The sequence below is a fragment of the Pelophylax lessonae genome, assembly GCF_965119305.1.
Source record: "Pelophylax lessonae genome assembly, chromosome: 3".
NCBI lineage: Eukaryota > Metazoa > Chordata > Amphibia > Anura > Ranidae > Pelophylax > Pelophylax lessonae.
This window is the reverse complement of record NC_138770.1, coordinates 464709879-464729415: the sequence shown is the minus strand read 5'-3', so window position 1 is coordinate 464729415 and position 19537 is coordinate 464709879. Positions and strand designations below refer to the sequence as shown.

The 19537-nt window shown below is 43.0% G+C and overlaps 1 protein-coding gene across 2 annotated transcripts in view; it reads left to right on the top strand.

Annotated features, from left to right (window-relative positions):
- Positions 1-19537, top strand: part of PDE10A (phosphodiesterase 10A) — a 796398-nt gene that overhangs the window by 656292 nt on the left and 120569 nt on the right. For both annotated transcript variants that reach the window (XM_082252527.1, XM_082252528.1), the window contains exons 15-16: positions 1644-1727; positions 8189-8339. In XM_082252527.1, coding sequence (XP_082108653.1) covers positions 1644-1727; positions 8189-8339 — 235 coding nt within the window. The remainder of the gene's footprint in view (positions 1-1643; positions 1728-8188; positions 8340-19537) is intronic.

Genomic DNA, 19537 nt, shown 5'->3' with positions numbered 1-19537 from the left:
GTTGAAGGCCAGGTGTTGAGAGACAGAGGTCTCTCTGATGCTGTTATTCCTACTTTGCTGAGAGCTCGGAAGGCTACCTCCAGGAAGATTTATCATCGTACCTGCAAGGCGTACATTGCCTGATGGGAATCACAATGGTTGCATCCTCGCTCCTTTTCGGTGGTGAGGATGTTGACTTTCTTGCAGAAAGGGGTGGAACAACGTTTGGCGTTGGGCACGATTAAAGGTCAGGTGTCGGCCTTGGCCATTTTCTTCCAGCGTCCCTTGGCGACTAACTCCTTGATTCGCACCTTTATTCAGGGGGTGCATCATCACACTCCCCCACGGAGGGCCTCTTTGCCTCCATGGGATTTGAACATGGTTTTCCTCCTTCTGAGAATATCAGAGAAATACCTCTGACTGTGTTGTCCCAGAAAGTTGCCTTTCTGGTGGCTATCACACCTGCTCGCAGAGTGTCTGGATTGACTGCTCTCTCCTGCCATTCGCCTTATCTGGTCGTTTATTGGGATAAGGTTGTTCTGCGACCTAACCAGTCTTTTTTGCCTAAGGTGGTGTCAGCCTTCCACCTTAATGAGGATATAATTTTGCCTTTGCTTTGTGCGAAGCCCAAGCATCCTAAGGAATTTGCCTTGCATTCCCTGGATGTGGTTCGGGCGATCAAGGATTACCTGTCAGCCACGGAATCCTTTAGGAAGTCTGATTCCCTGTTTGTCCTTCCTGAGGGACCTCGGAAGGGTACGGCTGCGTTCCTGCAACCATTTCTACATGGATCAGACAGACTATTGTTCAGGCCTATTCACTCAAGGGTCAGGTGCCTCCTTTCCTTGTGAGGGCACATTCTACTAGAGCTGTGAGTGCCTCTTGGGCTTTTCGCCATCAGGCTTCTGTGGTTCAGGTGTGCAAAGCGCCGACCTGGTCGTCTGTGCACACTTTTACAAAACTCTTCAAGATTGACGTGATGGCATCCTCGGGGGCTTCCTTTGGGCTTTTGAGCTCTGCGGTTCGTTGATGAGAAATGTTTTTTCTCTTCTTGGGGTGAATTGTTGTTCTGGGGTTAGCTCCTGTTGGTTGAGCTTTTGTTGCCCTGTTGGCCACGTTTGTTTTCTGGCCTTGTTTGCACGTTACCGTTTTTATTGGTGCTTCTTTTCCCACCCCTCACACCTGCACTGCTTTGGGACATCCCAATAGTGAAGAATACTTCACTATTGGGATGGGAAGGTCTGGGTCTGTCAAAGGACATAAGAGAAAATAGAATTTTTGTAGAACTTACTGTAAAATTCTTTTCTCTGAGTCCTCTGACAGACACAGCCCCCACCCCTCTATCTTGGGGTTGGTCGTCTTCCTGTACTGCTTGCTACGAAACTGAATAGTAGCTCTGAGTGTCTGATGGTAATGTCTAGAGGGACAGCCCCTAAGGTGTGTCTATGTCAAAGCTTTTAATTTTTTCACTACCTAGCCTGATCCTGCAGATGGCGCCATTACCCAATAGTGAAGAATACTTGGAAGGGCAAGGTCTGTCAGAGGACTCAGGGAAAATAATTTTACGGTAAGTTCTTACAAAAATTATATTTTTCAAACCTATGTATATGTGGTTGTACGTGCTGTGACAAGTGTGTTTTTTCTTTTTTTTTTTTTTTTTTCAGTCATCATTTTGATATAGGGCCTTTTGAAGATCTTTGGCCCGCAATCTTTGTGTATATGATACATCAATCTTGTGGTAAAAATTGGTAAGGTAGTCAAACTTTCATTTTAATTCTTAGTAGGTCTAAAGTGTAAGCAAAAGTAAATGTCACACTTGCTTTAATATCATTTGATGAATAGGATCATATTTTTTTCCCCCAAGACCGTACAAAGAACTATATTTTTTATATATATATATATATATACCTGTCAAGTTCCTCCAAACTCGCTCATCCATGTCTTTATGGACCTTGCTTTGTGCATTGATCCAAAACATTTGGATGGGTGTTTTTTTCAGGAGTTGGGCTTGGCCTTTTAGTTCCAGTGAAGGGAACGCTTAAGGCGTCAGCATACCAAGACGTTTTGGACAATTTCATGCTCTCAACTTTGGGAACAGTTTGGGGATGGCCCCTTCCTGTTTCAACATGACTGTGCACCAGTGCACAAAGCAAGGTCCATAAAGACACGAATGAGCGAGTTTGGGGTGGAGGAACTTGACTGGCCTGCACTGTGTCCTGACCTCAACCAAATAGAACATCTTTGGGATGATTTCGAGTGGAGACTGCAAGCCAGGCCTTCTTCTCATTCAACATCAGTGCCTGACTTCACAAAGGCACTTCTGGGAGAATGGTCAAACATTCCCATAGACACACTCGTAAACCTTGTGGACAGCCTTCCAAGAAGAGTTGAAGCTGTTATAGCTGCAAAGGGTGGACCAACTCCATATTGAACCCTACAGACTAAGCACAGGATGCTATTACAGTTCATGTGCATGCAAAGGCAGGCGTCCCAATACTTTTGACAATATAGTGTGTGTGTGTGTGTGTATGTATGTGTAGATATATATATATATACAGTATCTCACAAAAGTGAGTACACCCCTCACATTTTTGTAAATATTTTATTGTCTTTTCATGTGGCAACACTGAAGAAATGACACTTTGCTAAAATGTAAAGTAGTGAGTGTGCAGCTTGTATAACTGTCAATTTTCTGTCCCCTCAAAATAACTTAACATACAGCCATTATATGTTTTAACCGCTGGCAACAAAAGTCAGTACACTCCTAAGTGAACATGTCCAAAATGGGTCCAACTAGCCATTTTCCCTCCCCGGTGTCATGTGACTCATTAGTTTTAGAAAGTCTCAGGTGTGAATGGGGAGCACATGTGTTACATTGTGTTATTGCTCTCACTCTTTCATACTTGTCACTGGAAGTTCAACATGGCACCTCATTGCAAAGTACTCTCTGAGGATCTAAAAAAAAAATTGTTGCTCTACATAAAGATTGCCTAGGCTATAATAAGATTGCCAAGACCTTGAAACTGAGCTGCAGTATGCAAGACCATACAGCGGTTTAACAGGACAGGTTCCACTCAGGACAGGCCTCGCCATGGTCGACCAAAGAAGTTGAGTGCATGTGCTCAGCATCATATCTAGAGGTTGTCTTTGGAAAATAGACTTATGAGTGCTGCCAGCATTGCTGCAAAGGTTGAAGGGGTGGTGGGTCAGCCTGTCAGTGCTCAGACCATACGCTGCACACTGCATCAAATTGGTCTGCATGGCTGTCGTCCCAGTTGGAAACCTCTTCTAAAGATGATGCACAAGAAAGCCCGCAAACAGTTTGCTGAAAACAAGCAGACTAAGGACATTTATTACTGGAACCATGTTCTGTGGTCTGATGGGACCAAGATAAACTTGGTTCAGATGTTGTCAAGTGTGTGTGGTGGCAACCTGGTGAGGCATACAAAGACAAGTGTGTCTTGCCTACAGTCAAGCATGGTGGTGGGAGTGTTATGGTCTGAGGCTGCATGAGTGCTAAAAGCAAGAAAACAGAGAAAGGGCGCACCGACCTAGCGCATTATCCTCAATACAAGGCTTTATTAATGTTACATTAAAAATGGCTACTCACAGACATAGATGTAAATATAGCATATCGAGCTCATTTTCCCAAATGTCCGGATAAGTCCAAATAATCGTCCATAACCGATGAGATGACGGCTGACGTGTTTCGAGGCTTAGCCTCTTCCTCAGAGCCACCTCTCTGAGGAGACTAGGCCGCAGGGCAGATTTCCAACATAATGACCCCAAACACACTTTCAAGATGACCACTGCCTTGGTAAAGAAGCTGAGGGTAAAGGTGATGGACTGGCCAAGCATGTATCCAGACCTAAGCCCTATTGAACATCTGTGGGTCATCCTCAAATGGAAGGTGGAGGAGTGCAAGGTCTCTAACATCCACCAGCTCTGTGATGTTGTCATGGAGGAGTGGAAGAGGACTCCAGTGGCAACCTGTGAAGCTCTGGTGAACTCTATGCCCAAGAGGGTGCTGGAAAATAATTGTGGCCACACAAAATATTGACACTTTGGGCCCAATTTGGACATTTCCACTTAGGGGTGTATTCACTTTTTTTGCCAGCGCTTTAGACATTATTGGCTGTGTGTTGAGTTATTTTGAGGGGACAGCAAATATACTGTTAAAAGCTGTACTCTCACTACTTTACATTGTAGCAAAGTGTCATTTCTTTAGTGTTGTCACGTGAAAAAAAATAATATATTTACAAACATGTGAGGGGTGTACTCACTTTTGTGAGATACTGTGTGTGTGTGTGTATATGTGTGTATGTATATGTGTGTGTGTGTGTGTGTATATATATATATATATATATATATATATATATATATATATGTACTGAACAATATTATAAATGCAACACTTTGTTTTTGCCCCAATTTTTCATGAGCTGAACCTAAAGATCTAAGACATTTTCCCCACTCTAAAATGTGCAATTTTACTGTATTGGGGGGGGGGGGGGGGGGGTTGGTCCGAAAACCAGTCAGTATCTTACCACCATTTGCCTCACGCAGAGCAAAAAATCTCCTTTGTATAGACAACTCCTCTTCAATGGCTGTGCAAAGTTGCTGGATATTGGCAGGACCTGGAACACGCTGTTGTATATGCCTATCCAGAGCATCCCAAACATGCTCAATGGGTGACATGCCCGGTGAGTATGCTGGCCATGCAAGAACTGGAATGTTTTCAGTTCCTTGCAACACGGGCCGTCCATTATCATGCTGCAACATGAGGTGATGGTCGTGGATGAATGGCACAACAATGGGCCTCAGAATCTCGGTCACGGTATCTCTATGCATTCAAAATGCCATCAATAAAATGCACCCGTGTTCGTTGTCTAGAACATATGCCTGCCCATACCATAACCCCACAGCCACCATGGGGCATGGGGCACTCAATCCACAATGTTGACATCAGCAAACCGCTCACCCACACGACGCCATACACGCTGTCTGCCATCTGCCCTGTACAGTGAAAACCGGGATTCATCGGTGAAGAGAACACCTCCCCAAAGTGCCAGATGCCATTGAAAGTGAGCATTTGCCCACCCAAGTCGGTTACTGCGATGAACTGCAGTCAGGTCGAGACCCATATGAGGAGGACGAGCATGCAGATGAGCTTCCCTGGGACGGTTTCTGACAGTGTGTGCAGAAATTCTTTGGTTATGAAAATCGATTGTTGCAGCAGTTGTCCGGGTGGCTGTTATCAGACGATCTTGGAGGTGAAGATGCTGGATGTGAAGGTCCTGGGCTAGTGTGGTTGTGGTTGTGAGGCCGGTTGGATGTATTGCCAAATTCTCTGAAACATCTTTGGAGACGGCTTATGGTAGAGAAATGAGCATTCAATTCAAGGGCAACGGCTCTGGTGGACATCCCTACAGTCAGCATGCCAATTGCACGCTCCCTCAAAACTTGTGACATCTGTGGCATTGTGCTGTGTGATAAAACTGCACATTTTAGAGTGGCCTTTTAAGCCTCGTACACACGAGTAGAAATTCGGCCAGGAAATTTCGTCCGTCTACCGATCTGCCGATTTTCGGCTTGTTAGTATGGTGCTTCCGACAACCGACTCCGACTTTTCGGCCAAAAAAATCCTGGTGTGCAGGCTATAAAATTGTTGTCGACCATCAAAACACGTCCGATTTTCGTCTCATTAGTACAGATTTCGATGGGGAAAAATCTTATGAGCAAGACTAGGCATGCTCAGAGAAGAAAGAACACATACAAAGCAATCCAACACATGACATCACTTCTGAAGTAGAATTCTGTTGTGCGGGAAAATTTGTGTGCAGTCTAGAGCACATTCCAACCAACAGACACGGCTCTGGACAAAAGACGGACGACCGGTCGGCGGAAATTCGTTGCGTGTGTACGAGGCTTTATTGTGGCCAGCCTAAGGCACACCTGTGCAATAATCATGCTGTCTAATCAGCATCTTGATATGCCACACCTGTGAGGTGGATGGATTATCTCGGCAAAGGAGAAGTGCTCACTAACACATATTTAGACATATTTGTGAACAGTATTTGAGAGAAATAGGCCTTTTGTGTACACAGAAAAAGTCTAAGATCTTTGAGTTCAGCTCATTAAAAATGGAGGGAAAAACAAGTGTTGCTTTTATATTTTTGTTTGGTGTGTGGATTATTGCACAGTATATATTGTAAAATATACTGTATGGTGTATACCCATACCAGCCCTTCAGATTCCAGTATACTGTAGGCAGATCAGTTAAGGCATTAGCTCTGGACTATGGACTACTGCATTGTGTAAATAATCACTGCTTTTTGCATTCTTTAGTATTCATTTGCTTCCTTTTGGTGTGTTCAATCCAAATATCTTATTTTGATTGTACAGTATAGGACACAGGACTTGTATTCATAGACTCTATATAGAGTGTTAATTGCAATAATAATTGTAATATAAGTAGGCAGCTATATTCAGTGTATTAGAAAACAAATTGTGTGTTAAAAAAAAAAAAAGTCAATCTACTGGGTTGATTAGAACAAACTCCTCTGGGGGTGTATTTTACTTTTTTGGAGCTCTTACTGTAAAGAAGCCTTTCTGTATTTAGAGACAAGGCAAAAACAGACCTAACATGTTCTAAATTTGGTTTATTGTCTTTGTTCCTATTGGTCTTTACATCACTGAAGAGTGAACAATCTGAACTTAAAGAGGAACTTCACTCACTTAATCAAGATTGACTATTTTTAATTATAATGCTGCTAGCATTAGTAAATAGCAAAGCATATCATATTTACTTGTATAATACTTATTTTTGTTTTACATTTCTTCAGTTACTTCCTGGTTTCCAGGCCTAGGCAAATTATGTCATACATCCTTGGTACGGAGGGGAGTAGGGTTTTTTTCAGCTAAGCACACCACCCCTGCCTGCATGCCTTGAGCTAAGAGCAAATGGATTCCAGAAAGTAAATGCTAGAGAGGGTTTTCAAAGTGATTTCTCAGCAAAAATAAAGCATAGATAGATGGGTGCATTTGCTTTGAATATTAAAAATGGAATGAAATAGTGTTTTTGGTTTGTTTGGCTCAGCTGCAGTGTCGTCTTGCTTTAAGATCACCTTGGGTACTGGATCATAAACTATAATGTTATAGATAAATCTGCTGGAGTGATAGAAAACAAGGGGAAGCCTCCAATGAAACTAAGAGCGTATACAATATGGGGGTACCATCATCCAAATGACAATAGTGGAAAAAATGAAAAAGGAGACAATTCCCCTATAAGTCTCCAGAGAGACGAAGGGGATAGACTATCTCGGTACCCTGGACAAATTACACATAGAGTAAAATTTTTACAAAAAATATAAAAACAAAGTATACAGATACAGATTGAAACATCAATTTCAATTACACACAAAGTGATAAAATATGTCTATACATGTGTTCCACTGATGCTTGGATACAGGAGATATAGTGGGTCCTCAGTGAACAGAAATCCTCTACATGTCTACCACTTCAGGAGAAACAGAATTAAATGAAGTCTGAAATAAAGCTAGCGAGGTATACATAATATCAAACAGACAAAGCAATGAGGCATGATATACAGACATTTATAGGTGGGGGGGAAGGGATGGTACTGATTTACATCAATGTGGACCAACACACATGAGGAGGCCAAGACAGTGGCACTGCCAACGCTTCCCTAGGGTGGGCATGGGTGACATGTATTGGGTGGATAAGTTGATGCTGAGTAGCAACTATAAAGAAAATGTATATTTACATTTTTTTAAAAAAGAAAAGGGCTCATGGGAGAGAAAAGGAACAAAAGACAAGGGGGAAAAAAGTGAGGAGAAGAACGGCAAAATATCTGCTGGAGTATAGAGCCAAAACTTTTTTCTTGGTTTTGTATAGATTAGGGAATGGTTAAAACCCCCGTCAAGCTTTTTTTTTTTTTTAACCATCTCTCTTCCATTAAAACACCTTCTCTTGCTTCACCACAATAAGTAGGAGGAAACCTATCCAAAATAAAGAAATCTGCTCTTTGATAACTGCTACTGGAACAAGAGTCCAAATTTCCCCTCTTTTTCTGTTGTGCTGCAGTTTAAAACTTTGGATTATCTCTTACATTTCATTTTAGTGTGAATTGATGACTTTTTTGTTGTATAGTATCATTTCCTAACCTGGTTTTCTTATTACTTTTAAGTTTTGAGCTGGAAAAATTGTGTCGTTTCACTATGTCCGTGAAGAAGAACTATCGACGAGTACCTTATCATAACTGGAAACATGCAGTAACCGTGTCGCATTGTATGTATGCCATATTACAGAATAGCAAAGACCTATTCACAGATGTGGAGGTAGGATAATACATGTTGCTTACCCCTTTGTGACTGCAATATATCTTTTTAAGTTGAAATGGAAAATGCTCCTTGCTGGGTGAATGTAAATTTACCCTGCAACAGATAATTAGGAATGCACAACTGTATGTTCCTAATTCTCAGACCTGCTGTCAAGCACATAATCATACAGCTATTGGCTTGGTTAACTGAAGCATACTGATGCTAAACTTAAAGCATAACTCCACTTTTGTCGAGAAAAAAAGCATTCCCCCAGGGTAATATATATGTACATTGCAAGGATTACAACAAACTTTATTACAGATTCCTACCTTTTGTTCTAAAGAAATCACTGTTTGTTCCTATGTTCACCTGTGCTAAGTGGGTCTAATGGGAGTGGTTTCATAATTATCAATCAGCTGTGCAGCTGCAGAGCACTAATGATTAAATCTGATGGGCTTGCATCCTTTTAGACGTGTTCCTATTGGGAATATTTCACCAAAAATTACATTTTTGTTGCAGAGGATGCCTGAAATCTAACTTGTATCTTAGGCAGACTTCTAGGAAAATTGGTGAGCCAATCACACAAGCAGGAAATTATGTTTCTGGGGTGTAGTCAGTACACATTCTGTGTACAGAACAACTTCAGGGAGCCATATTGCATTGCATTTTAAGAAAATTACAGCGGCTGCAGATTGAAAAGAAAATATAATTTTTAATAACATTCAATTACAATTTTATACAATTCTATACACTATATTATTTTTTCTTTGTTTGCTTTTTTTTCCCACAAAAGTGGAATTTACTTTTAATATGGTCACCTAAGCTCTAATAAACTGTAGCCATGAAAGGCCCTTTATTTGTTATATGTAATTTTCTTTACAATAGGCTCTACATATATCTATGCCTAAGTACTTTTTGAATACATTATTTTGTCCAATGTTTGATATATAATAGAATCTTTTGCTATGGGTAATAACTTCACTTTCCCGTACTGAACTTATTTTGCATCAGCTCCGCGACATGTACGCTATACATTGGGGGGAGAATTTACTTAACCTGAAGCAGGCAGAGATGAATTTATCCAAACTGGAGTAGACCAAATCTGAATCTGTTGTGCATGACAATCAGTCAGCTTTTGTCTTTCATTTCCAAAGCTTTACTGAGCAAGCTGAAACTAGAAGCGTATTGGTTGTCATGCACAGCTTCTCCAGATTCTGTCTTCTCCAGTCTTAGTAAATTCCCCTCTTTATGTCTACTTTTTTTTTTTTGCGCTAACCAGTTTATCTAGCTTTTCCCCCTCCTGCACTACAGCCACCTGAGTGACTGCTCCTCCCATCTGATTAGGGCAAAAAAGACACACTAACACTAACTGGGTTCCATAGGTTTGACTGCAGGGACCTCTGAAGTGTTTCTCTCTCCAAGGAAGAATGAGGTGGGTTTTGAAGCTAGTGGCACCTAGCCTCTTCATAGAGGACACAGTGCCTCCTACTTGCTTGAAATTACTTAATTTGTACTTCTTAACTCCATTTGACACTGGGATAGGTGGTGGTGGTGTCACAGATGACTCATTTCCACCCCAGCGATTCTGCACCAGGATCCTGCAAAGGTGCTGGGCACCTTTTTTTTTTTCTTTTCTTTTTCCTTACTTATCCATGCTGCAAAGTGTTAGGGACTGGTGATCAGTACCCCACACTAGTTTTTTGGGACAGTCTGTCTGCTTAAAGTCTCAACCAGCATGGACATTGTAGAGCCAGTGAAGCCAGCAGCTACTTATACCCAGGTAAGTTTTGGTTCTGTTTTAGCATTTTCCTATGTCACCCTGCAGTAGTAGATCATGGACTATTAGAAGTGAACTGCTGCTGCCTGCAGTAGTGACCTGAGATACCCCTCTTGTAGAAGAAAGTGGAAGTGTGTGTGTATATACCGTTGTGCTCATAAGTTTACATACCCTGGCAGAATTTATGATTTCTTGGCCATTTTTTAGAGAATGATAACACAAAAACTTTTCTTCCACTCATGGTTAGTGTTTGGCTGAAGCATCTTATTATTAACTGTGTTTACTCTTTTTAAATTATGACAACAGAAACTACCCAAATTACCCTGATCAAAAGTTTACATACCCTGGTGATTTTGGCCTGATAACATGCACACAAGTTGACACAAAGGGGTGTGAATGGCTATTAAAGGTAACCATCCTCACCTGTGATCTGTTTGCTTGTAATTAGTGTGTGTGTATAAAAGGTCAATGAGTTTCTGGACTCCTGAAAGACCCTTGCATCTTTTATCCAGTGCTGTACTGAGGTTTCTGGATTCTGAGTTGTGGGGAAAGCAAAATAATTGTCAAAGGATCTGCGGGAAAAGGTAGTTGAACTGTATAAAACAGAAAATGGATATAAAAAGATATCCAAGGAATTGAGAATGCCAATCAGCAGTGTTCAAACTCTAATCAAGAAGTGGAAAATGAGGGGTTCTGTTAAAACCAAATCACGGTCTGGTAGACCAACTAAAATTTCAGCCACAACTGCCAGGAAGATTGTTCTGGATACAAAGAAAAACCCACAAATAACTTCAGGTGAAATAAAGGACTCTGAAAACACGTGGTTTGGCTTTTTCAAGATGCACAAAAAGGAGGCACATGAAGAAAGATGGAATGCATGGTCAAATCGCCAGAAGAAAGCCATTACTATGCAAATGCCACAAAGTACCCCACTTACAATATGCCAAACAGGACAGAGACAAGACTAAAACCTTCTGGCACAAAGTCATTTGGAGCGATGAGACCAAAATTGAGCTTTTTGGCCACAACCATAAATGCTTCATTTGGAGAGGAATCAACAAGGCCTATGATGAAAGGTGCACCATTCCTACTGTGAAACACGGGGGTGGATCGCTGATGTTTTGGGGATGTGTGAGCTGCAAAGGCGTATTTGGTCAGAATTGATGGCAAGATGAATGCAGTATGTTATCAAAAAATACTGGAGGAAAATTTGCATTCATAAGTCCAGAAGCTGCGCATGGGACACACTTGGACATTCCAACAGGACAATGATCCCAAAACACAAGGCCAGGTTGACCTGTCATTGGCTACAGCAGAATAAATTGAAGGTTCTGGAGTGGCCATCTCAGTCTCCTGACCTCAATATCTTTGAGCCACTCTGGGGCGATCTCAAACATGCAGTTCATGCAAGACAGCCCAAGAATTTACAGGAACTAGAGGATTTTTGCCAGGAAGAAAGGGCAGATTTACCATCGGAGAAGATGAAGAGCCTCATCCACAAAAAACAAAAGACTTCAAGCTGTCATTGATGTTAAAGGAGGCAATACAGGGTATTAAGAACTGGGGTATGTAAACTTTTGATCAGGGTCATTTGGGTAGTTTCTGTTGTCGTTATGATTTAAAAAGAGTAAACACAGTTGATTTGATAATAAATGGCTTCAGCCAAACACTAACCATAAGGCTACGTTCACATGTGGGCGTAGCGGATCGCGGGCAGAATCAAAGCCATTCTGCCCACGATCCGGGAATCATTGCAAATCGCGGGATGCCTGTGCGATGCTCGTGATTTGCAATGGCACCCCAAACGCTGTGCGATGTTGCCGCGATTTCCGCCTGGCGAATCGCGGTAACTTAGCGCAAACAGAATCGCGGGACGCATGACACCCAAAAAAGAGCTTCTTTTGTGCGTCATACGTCCCGCAATTCTGTTTGTGCGATGTTACCGAGATTCGGCAGGCGGAAATCGCGGCAACATCGCACAGCATTTGGGGTGCCATTGCAAATCACGGGCATCGCCCAGGCATCCCGCAATTTGCAATGATTTCCGGATCGCGGGCAGAATCGCAGTGATTCTCCCCGCGATCCGCTACGCTCACATGTGAACGTAGCCTAAGTGAAAGGAAAGTTTTTGTGTTATCATTCATATTCTCAGGAAAAATGGCCAAGAAATCATAAATTCTGCCAGGGTATGTAAACTTTTGAGCACAACTGTATATAACAGTGCTAGGCCTGCCACTATGCAAGTTTAAGCAAAAGACACATTCAGACACATGCAGGATTTGCATTAAGGCACACAGTGTAGCTCAAGAGTATTATTTGTGAGAGGAGAAAGCTATTTGTATAGCTTCCTCTGGGTTTGGTCATTCCAGATCAGGGTCTGGAACTTGGAGACTTCAAAGAGATTTTGATGTGAATAAAAGCCCCTTTTACACTGCTCTGTAGCAACATTGAGGTAAAAACGCATATGCTTTTTTACTGAGATTTTGCTGTGTTTCAGATGTGTGTGACCTGCATTTCTGATGCATTTTTTAGGCTGCCTGGACTTGTGAAAAATGGACATGTGACTCAAAAATACAAATAACGGGTGTGTTTTTACCACGATTTTGCTGCAATTCCTCTTTATTTCAATGGGAAGCTGCGTTTTGGGTGCAGTTTTCAAAACTGCACCAAAGATGCAGCATGCATGACTTTTCAAAACGCACCTCACCCACAAGCGTAGTGGTAGAAATAGTAAAAGGTTTTAAAAGGGAGACATTTTCCTGCATTTTTTTTTTTTAAAATGCAGGAAAATCATATCAGTGTGAAAGGGCCCTTACTCTCAAATCCTGTATCCAGGTCTTATTAGAGGCCTGCAGGTTGTGTGAGTATGCAGGTGTGTATGCTCAATTTAAACCAAGCCCAAAGATAGCTCAGGGCTCCCAATTGCAGACAGAGCCTTTGTGTGAAAAAAAGGTGTGGAATGGAAGAGTTGGGAAAACGAAGTGCGTTGACAGAAGACTGAAAGAGCTGAGGCTACAACACGTCCAGGGGACTGGAGGAGGATCTGTATATTTTGGAAAGATCGAGAGAACTTAAGAGTGCTAAGAGTGGACCTGTGCAGTAAGGTGCTGTACCAAAGGCTGACTGAGCCTGCAGCGGTGCTGCTGACAAGAGAGCCAGGTTGACATTTTCAGGCGTTTTGCTGTGTGAGCCTAACATGCCTGTATAGGCAACCATTGTGTTGTGAGCTTTTTTCGTTTTTCAATAAATGTGAGCCTTTAAAACTCACTATTTTATTCTAAGTTAGCGATAGTGAGTGAGGAAAATAAATTCAAAAAATTTTTCAAAGAAAAATAAAAACTGAGACAGGAGTCCCAGCAGGGAACCTAGTCCTACTCCTAAGCTAGGCAGCAAGAAACTGAAGAGCAGCACTGAACAGCTGAGGTAATTTCGAGAGGGACAGCCCCCTGGAGGTGTGGTCAACGGAGAAATCCTCCTTGCGATAAATATTCTGGAACTCAGGGTGATCAAACTCTGCCTGCTCCATTGGGCGACTTGGTTGCACGGTCGGCCGGTTCGGGTTCAAACCGACAATGCCACGGCTGTGGCTTACATCAATGACCAAGGAAGTAGCCGTGATTCTGACTTGGGCCAAAGCACACTTTTCAGCTATCTCCGCTGTTCACATTCTGGGAGTGGAGCACTGGCAGGTGGACTATCTCAGTCGTCAGTCCTTGGATCAGGGGTAATGGTCCCCGCATCCAGGGGTGTTTTGTCCCCTGTGAGCCCAGTGGGGGACTCCGGACTTTGATTTGTTCGCGTCTCGTCTCCACAAAAAGGTGGGAAGGTTCGTAGCCACGCCCTGAGATCCTCTGGCGGATGCCACGGAAGCGTTGGTGGTGCCCTGGCACCGGTATCTGCTGATTTATGCCTTCCCTCCGATTCAAACTGTTGTCCAGGTTCCTCCACAGCATTGGAACAGGTGCAGGTAATTCTGGTAGCTCCAGACTGGCCTCCTCGGTCTTGGAGCGCGGACCTAGTGCAAATGGTCGTAGAGCCTCCCTGGCGGCTACCTCTGAGTGAAGATCTACTGTCTCAAGGGCCAATCTTCCATCCTGCCTTACGGTATCTGGCTTAACGGCGTGGCTGTTGAAAGCCAGGTGTTGAGAGACAGTGGTCTCTCGGATGCTGTCATTCCTACCTTGCTGAGAGCTCAGAAGGCTACCTCCAGGAAGATTTACCATCATACCTGGAAGGTGTATATTGCCTTGTGTGAGTCGCTAGGGTTTCATCTTCGCTCCTTTTTGGTGGCGAGGTTTTTGGCCTTCCTGCAGGAAGGTGTGGAACAGCGTTTGGCGCTGTGCACGATCAAAGGTCAGTTGTCGAACTTAGCCATTCCCACCTTTATTCAAGGGGTGCGTCGTCTGGCTCTGCTGTGGAGGGCTCCTTTGCCTCCATGGGACATGAATTGGTCTTGTCTTTTTTTTGCAACGGCCTCCCTTTGAGAACATCAGAGAAATCTCTCTGCCTGTGTTGTCCCAGAAAGTAGCTTTTCTGGTGGCCATAATCTCTGCTCGCAGAGTGTCTGGTCTGGCGGCTCTGTCTTGCCGTTCGCCTTATCTGGTCGTTTATAGGCATAAAGTGGTCCTACGAACAACTTTGTTTTTTCTCCCTAAGGTGGTGTGGGATTTCCACCTCAACGAGGATATTGTGTTGCCTTCGCTTTGTGCGAAGCCCAAGCATCCCAAGGTGTTTGCCTTGTATTCATTGGATGTGGTCCGGACGATCAGGGTTTACCTGTCAGCCACGGAGACTTTTAGGAAGTCTCTAGAAAGATTCACTGGTTGTCCTTCCTGAGGGACCTTGGAAGGGTTCGGCTGCATCCTCTACAGCCATTTCCAAATGGATCAGACAGACTATTGTTCTAGCCTATTCACTGAACGGTCAGTGCTTCCTTTCCCTGTGAGGGCACATTCTACTTGAGCTGTGAGTGCCTCTTGGGCTTTTAGCCATCAGTCTTCTGTGGCTCAGGTGTGCAAAGCGGCGATCTGGTCATCTGTGCACGCTTTCACAAAATTCTACAAGCTTGACATGACGGCATCCTTGGATGCTTCCTTTGGCCACAAGTTTTGAGTGTGGCGGTTTGTTGAAGAGACGTGTTTTTTTCTCTTCATGGGGTGATTTTTGTTTCTGGGGTTAGCTCCTGTTGAGCTTCTGGTACCCTGATGGCTCAGTTTTCTCTGGCCTTGTTGACACGTTGCCGTTCTTTGGTTGCATCTTTTCGCACCCCTCACACCTACACTGCTTTGGGACATCCCAATAGTGAAGAACATCTGAATGGGCTGCGACTGTCAGAGGACGCAAGAGAAAATAGAAATTTGGTAAGAACTTACCATAAAATTATTTTCTATGAGTCCTCTGACAGTCGCAGCCCCCACCCCTCTATTTTGCTTGCTACGAAACTGAAGAGCAGCACTGAATAGCTGAGGTAATGTCGAGAGGTACAGCCCCCTAGAGGTGTGTCTTTGTTTAATTCTTTTTTTTGTCAAGTTTTCACTACCTAGCCAGCTCCTCCAGAGAGGTCGTTATACCCAATAGTGAAGAACATCTGAACAGGCTGCGACTGAAAAGAATTTTACGGTAAGTTCTTACAAAAATTCTATTTTTAGAGGATGGAGAAAATCCACAAACGGGACATAGCAGATCTCCCCTCTAACATACAGGGGGTTCCATGACCACATGAAAGCAGTAGAAAACAGTCCCCTCCACAGCTTGCAGGCCATGTGGAACACCAAGCAGAACTCTTGGATCACCATAACAGATAAAAGCTATACAGTCCCATGTGGACAACCTAGAAGATAGACACCAGAGAAACCATATCCACCTGTGGGGTTTGCCAGAGTCAACCCAACAAGATGATCTGCTGCCGACTATCCTAGGCATCTTCAACACACTCTTGGGTAACCCATTGACGAATCCTATCAACATAGACAAGGGTGCACAGAATACTTGGCTACCTAAATAATGCCATGACTCATGATGTACTATACATGGTTAATTTTTTTTTTAAACCGAAGAAGCCATCCTCCTCAAAGCTAAAAAGAAAGGTATCACTGATTTTGATGGGGCCCAAATCAGGCCATAGCCTATCTCTATTTAGACGGACTCTTGCAAAGTGGCGATTCCTGCTCCCTCTGACACGAGCACTACAGGAAGCAGGTGTCTTCTACCGATGGGGGTTACTGAACTCTCATTTGCTTACCATACCACTCACTAACCTGGAACTATAACCTTAACCTGCCTTAACTTCATGGGATTTAGCTGGACAAATATTGTGTGAGCCTATCTTGCTTTCCACTGGAATTACAGCATCAGGTGGGCTAGTCTTAAGTGTAGCGCATAACATTACAGCTGGTACCTTCCCCTTCCAGTGTGGACACATCAAGCTACTGATGAGCTCTGCTGTGCAGTTCCCCAGACCACCTACAGTGGTAAGCTATTTGAACCGCCTGTGCAAGTGTTTCAAGATACATTGTCCTGAGTGGATGGTTTTGCCATAACACTTCCTATTAAGACATCCTCAAGCTGGAACATTCTATTATCCTTTGCATAGGCTCTGGATGGCTGTGTGCAACTTTCTCCGATCCTGGGTGAGAGAGCCCTCCATCACTGTCTTATTTTAGGTCACTATTATTTCATCAGACTCCTCCATGGGCCTACTAGCTGGGACTTTATCGTATCTGGCTTAGAGGCCGTCTTCAAACTCCTGTGCCCCTATATACTAGCTTCGATTCTAGTAGGAATTCTGCTCATCCAACTTCGTAAGTAATGAACAGGTGAGGTTGCAGTGCTTTACGGGAAAGATGCCCCCTCACCTTACTTAGCATTAGTCCATCTGCTGTGGGAGAACTAGTGAAACAAGTGTTCTTATTTCCCCCAGTACAGACTGGGATTTTTTATCCTTTTCTGGGGATACCTGAGATTATATTATGGGGGGTTGTTTCCTATATGCTTTCTTCATACTAATGTTAATATTTAAGTGTTGGGACGGTTAGAAACAGTTTTGTTACCAAGTGAAATACATTAGTACTGCATTTTATTTATATTTTATTTATATTATCGTTGCCTTGTCCGGCTTTCTAGGTAGAGAAGCCCAGCTTCATACTGCTATCTTTGGTGCTATGACTAATTATTGCTCAAGTATTTAGTTTAATTCATACTGCTGCATGCATATGCTACTGCCGGGCTTCCTGGGGGAATGAGCCATGGCCTAGGCCACCTCCATTGGTGGTTTTCTTTTGTTTTTCTTTTGTTTTTTGACCTTTTCTTGGTCTGAGAATGATTTACAAGTTTATTTGGGAAATGCTTGCTCAATGTCTTTTTTGCCTAGTTTTATTTATTTATATTTATCATTATATTTGAGCAAGGTGCATGTTCAGGACCCTTGACAAACCTCTTCCCCCTAATAGGTCTTTACTCAGGCAGTTGATTTTGGATTTCATGTAGATGCACTCCCTCATCCCATTTTTTTTTTTAATTCAACCATTTTATTGATTTCAATACATTACATATTATACATTTATATACATCAATTACAATCACATCCCTCACAACCCCCCTCCTCATTATTGTGATCCTTAAACCATGCATCACTTCAAAAACCTAAAATAAAAAAAATAAAAAAGAACACCAAACCAGCACTGTGCTTATTCTAAATCCAATAACCACACAATTGTGTACCCTTAATATCCCTTTACTTACTCAACATATTGCATCATACAGCAAACTTTTATATAGTGTACGCTGACCTTTTTCCCAATATGGGAAAGAGGATTCCCTTGCTAAATTCAACACCACATCCCAAAAGAAAGAAAAAAAAAAAAAGAAAGGGGGGTGGGGAAAACCCCCCACAATCTCAGTGTTTATCATAGTTCCCATCCCCACCTATTGCAACCCCTTCACACCCCTTATTTATGCATCCTATTAATTCATACAACCAACATTATATATAGTGTACTCTGACCTTCCTCCCAATATGGGAGGAAGGATTAACTTGCTAAATTCAGCACCACCCACCAGAGAAGAAAAGAAAAAAAAAAGAAAAAGGGGGGGGGGGGTGGGGCAATATGCCCACCCATTACAACAAATACCCCATTACCTCACAATACACACTCACAGACAAACGAGATATTGCACGAGCGCTCTCCAATTCTTCAGAGCCTACCCTCCGTTGTTTCCTCCACTGCCACACCGCTGGAGAGAGGGTCCGAGGGCTTTACAAAAAAAAAAAAAAATTTAAGGGGAGGGGGGGAAAGGGAAGAAAAGAGTGGGGGGGGAGAAAGGAAAAAGACAGGAAGAAAAATTCCCCCCTCCACCCCCCCTCCCTCCAGTCCTCCCCCCCCCCCCTCGATCCCCCCCCCCCCACCATCCCCCATCGCCACCTAACTCACCTTCTGTAAATATTCTTCAGAACATGTGAAATTCGTCCATGTTTGCCATCTCAACCTATGTCTTTCTTCCATATTTAATCGTGCTGCTGTCAATGCCTCCATCCTATGGATTTCCCTAATCTTAGCATACCATAGTCTTAGTGTTGGTGGTTGTGTTAGTCTCCACATAGCGGGTATACATGCTTTAGCCGCGTTCAATAGATGTATCAAAATCGAATTTCTATATCGCTTAATTGAATTGCTCGTGCAATGTAATAAACATAAAGCCGGGTCTTCTCTCACCTTTTTCAATGTCAACTTTTCAACTATCCGGGCCATCTCATTCCAAAAGTCCCCAATAGCGGGGCATGACCAGAATATATGGACCAATGTTCCTCCTACTTCCCCACACCTCCAGCAGAGTGTGAGGCGAAGAGAGACGATCAGCGGCTCCTCCTCATAGGGGAGACGAGTACATGTAATCAGGACACTGATCATCAGTGCCCTGATTACACAAAATGTAAATACAGTGCCAATTACTGCCCACCATCAGTACCCACAGTGCCGGCCATCAGTGCCCACAATCAGTGCCCATAGTGCTGCAGTCAATGTCCATCAGTGCCTGCTCATCTAGGTGCTGCCCATCAGTGTCCATCAGTGTCGTCAATCAGTGCCGCCTCTCAGTGACGTCTATCAGTGCCCATCAGTGCAGCATATTAGTACCTCCTCATAAGTGCCACCTCATCAGTGCCCATAAGTGCCACCTCATCAGTGCCCATAAGTGCCACCTCATCAGTGCCCATAAGTGCAGCCTATCAGTGCTTATCAGTGCCGCCTAATCAGCGCACATCAGTAAAGGAGAAAAAAAATATTTTCTAAATTTACTCACAGAAAATAAGAAAAACTTTTTTTTTTTTTTTTCAAAATGTTCTCTTTTTTTTCTTTTTTTGTAAGAAATAAAAAAACCCAGAGGTGATTAAATACCACCAAAAGAAAGCTCTATTTGTGTGGAAAAAATTATAAAAATTTCA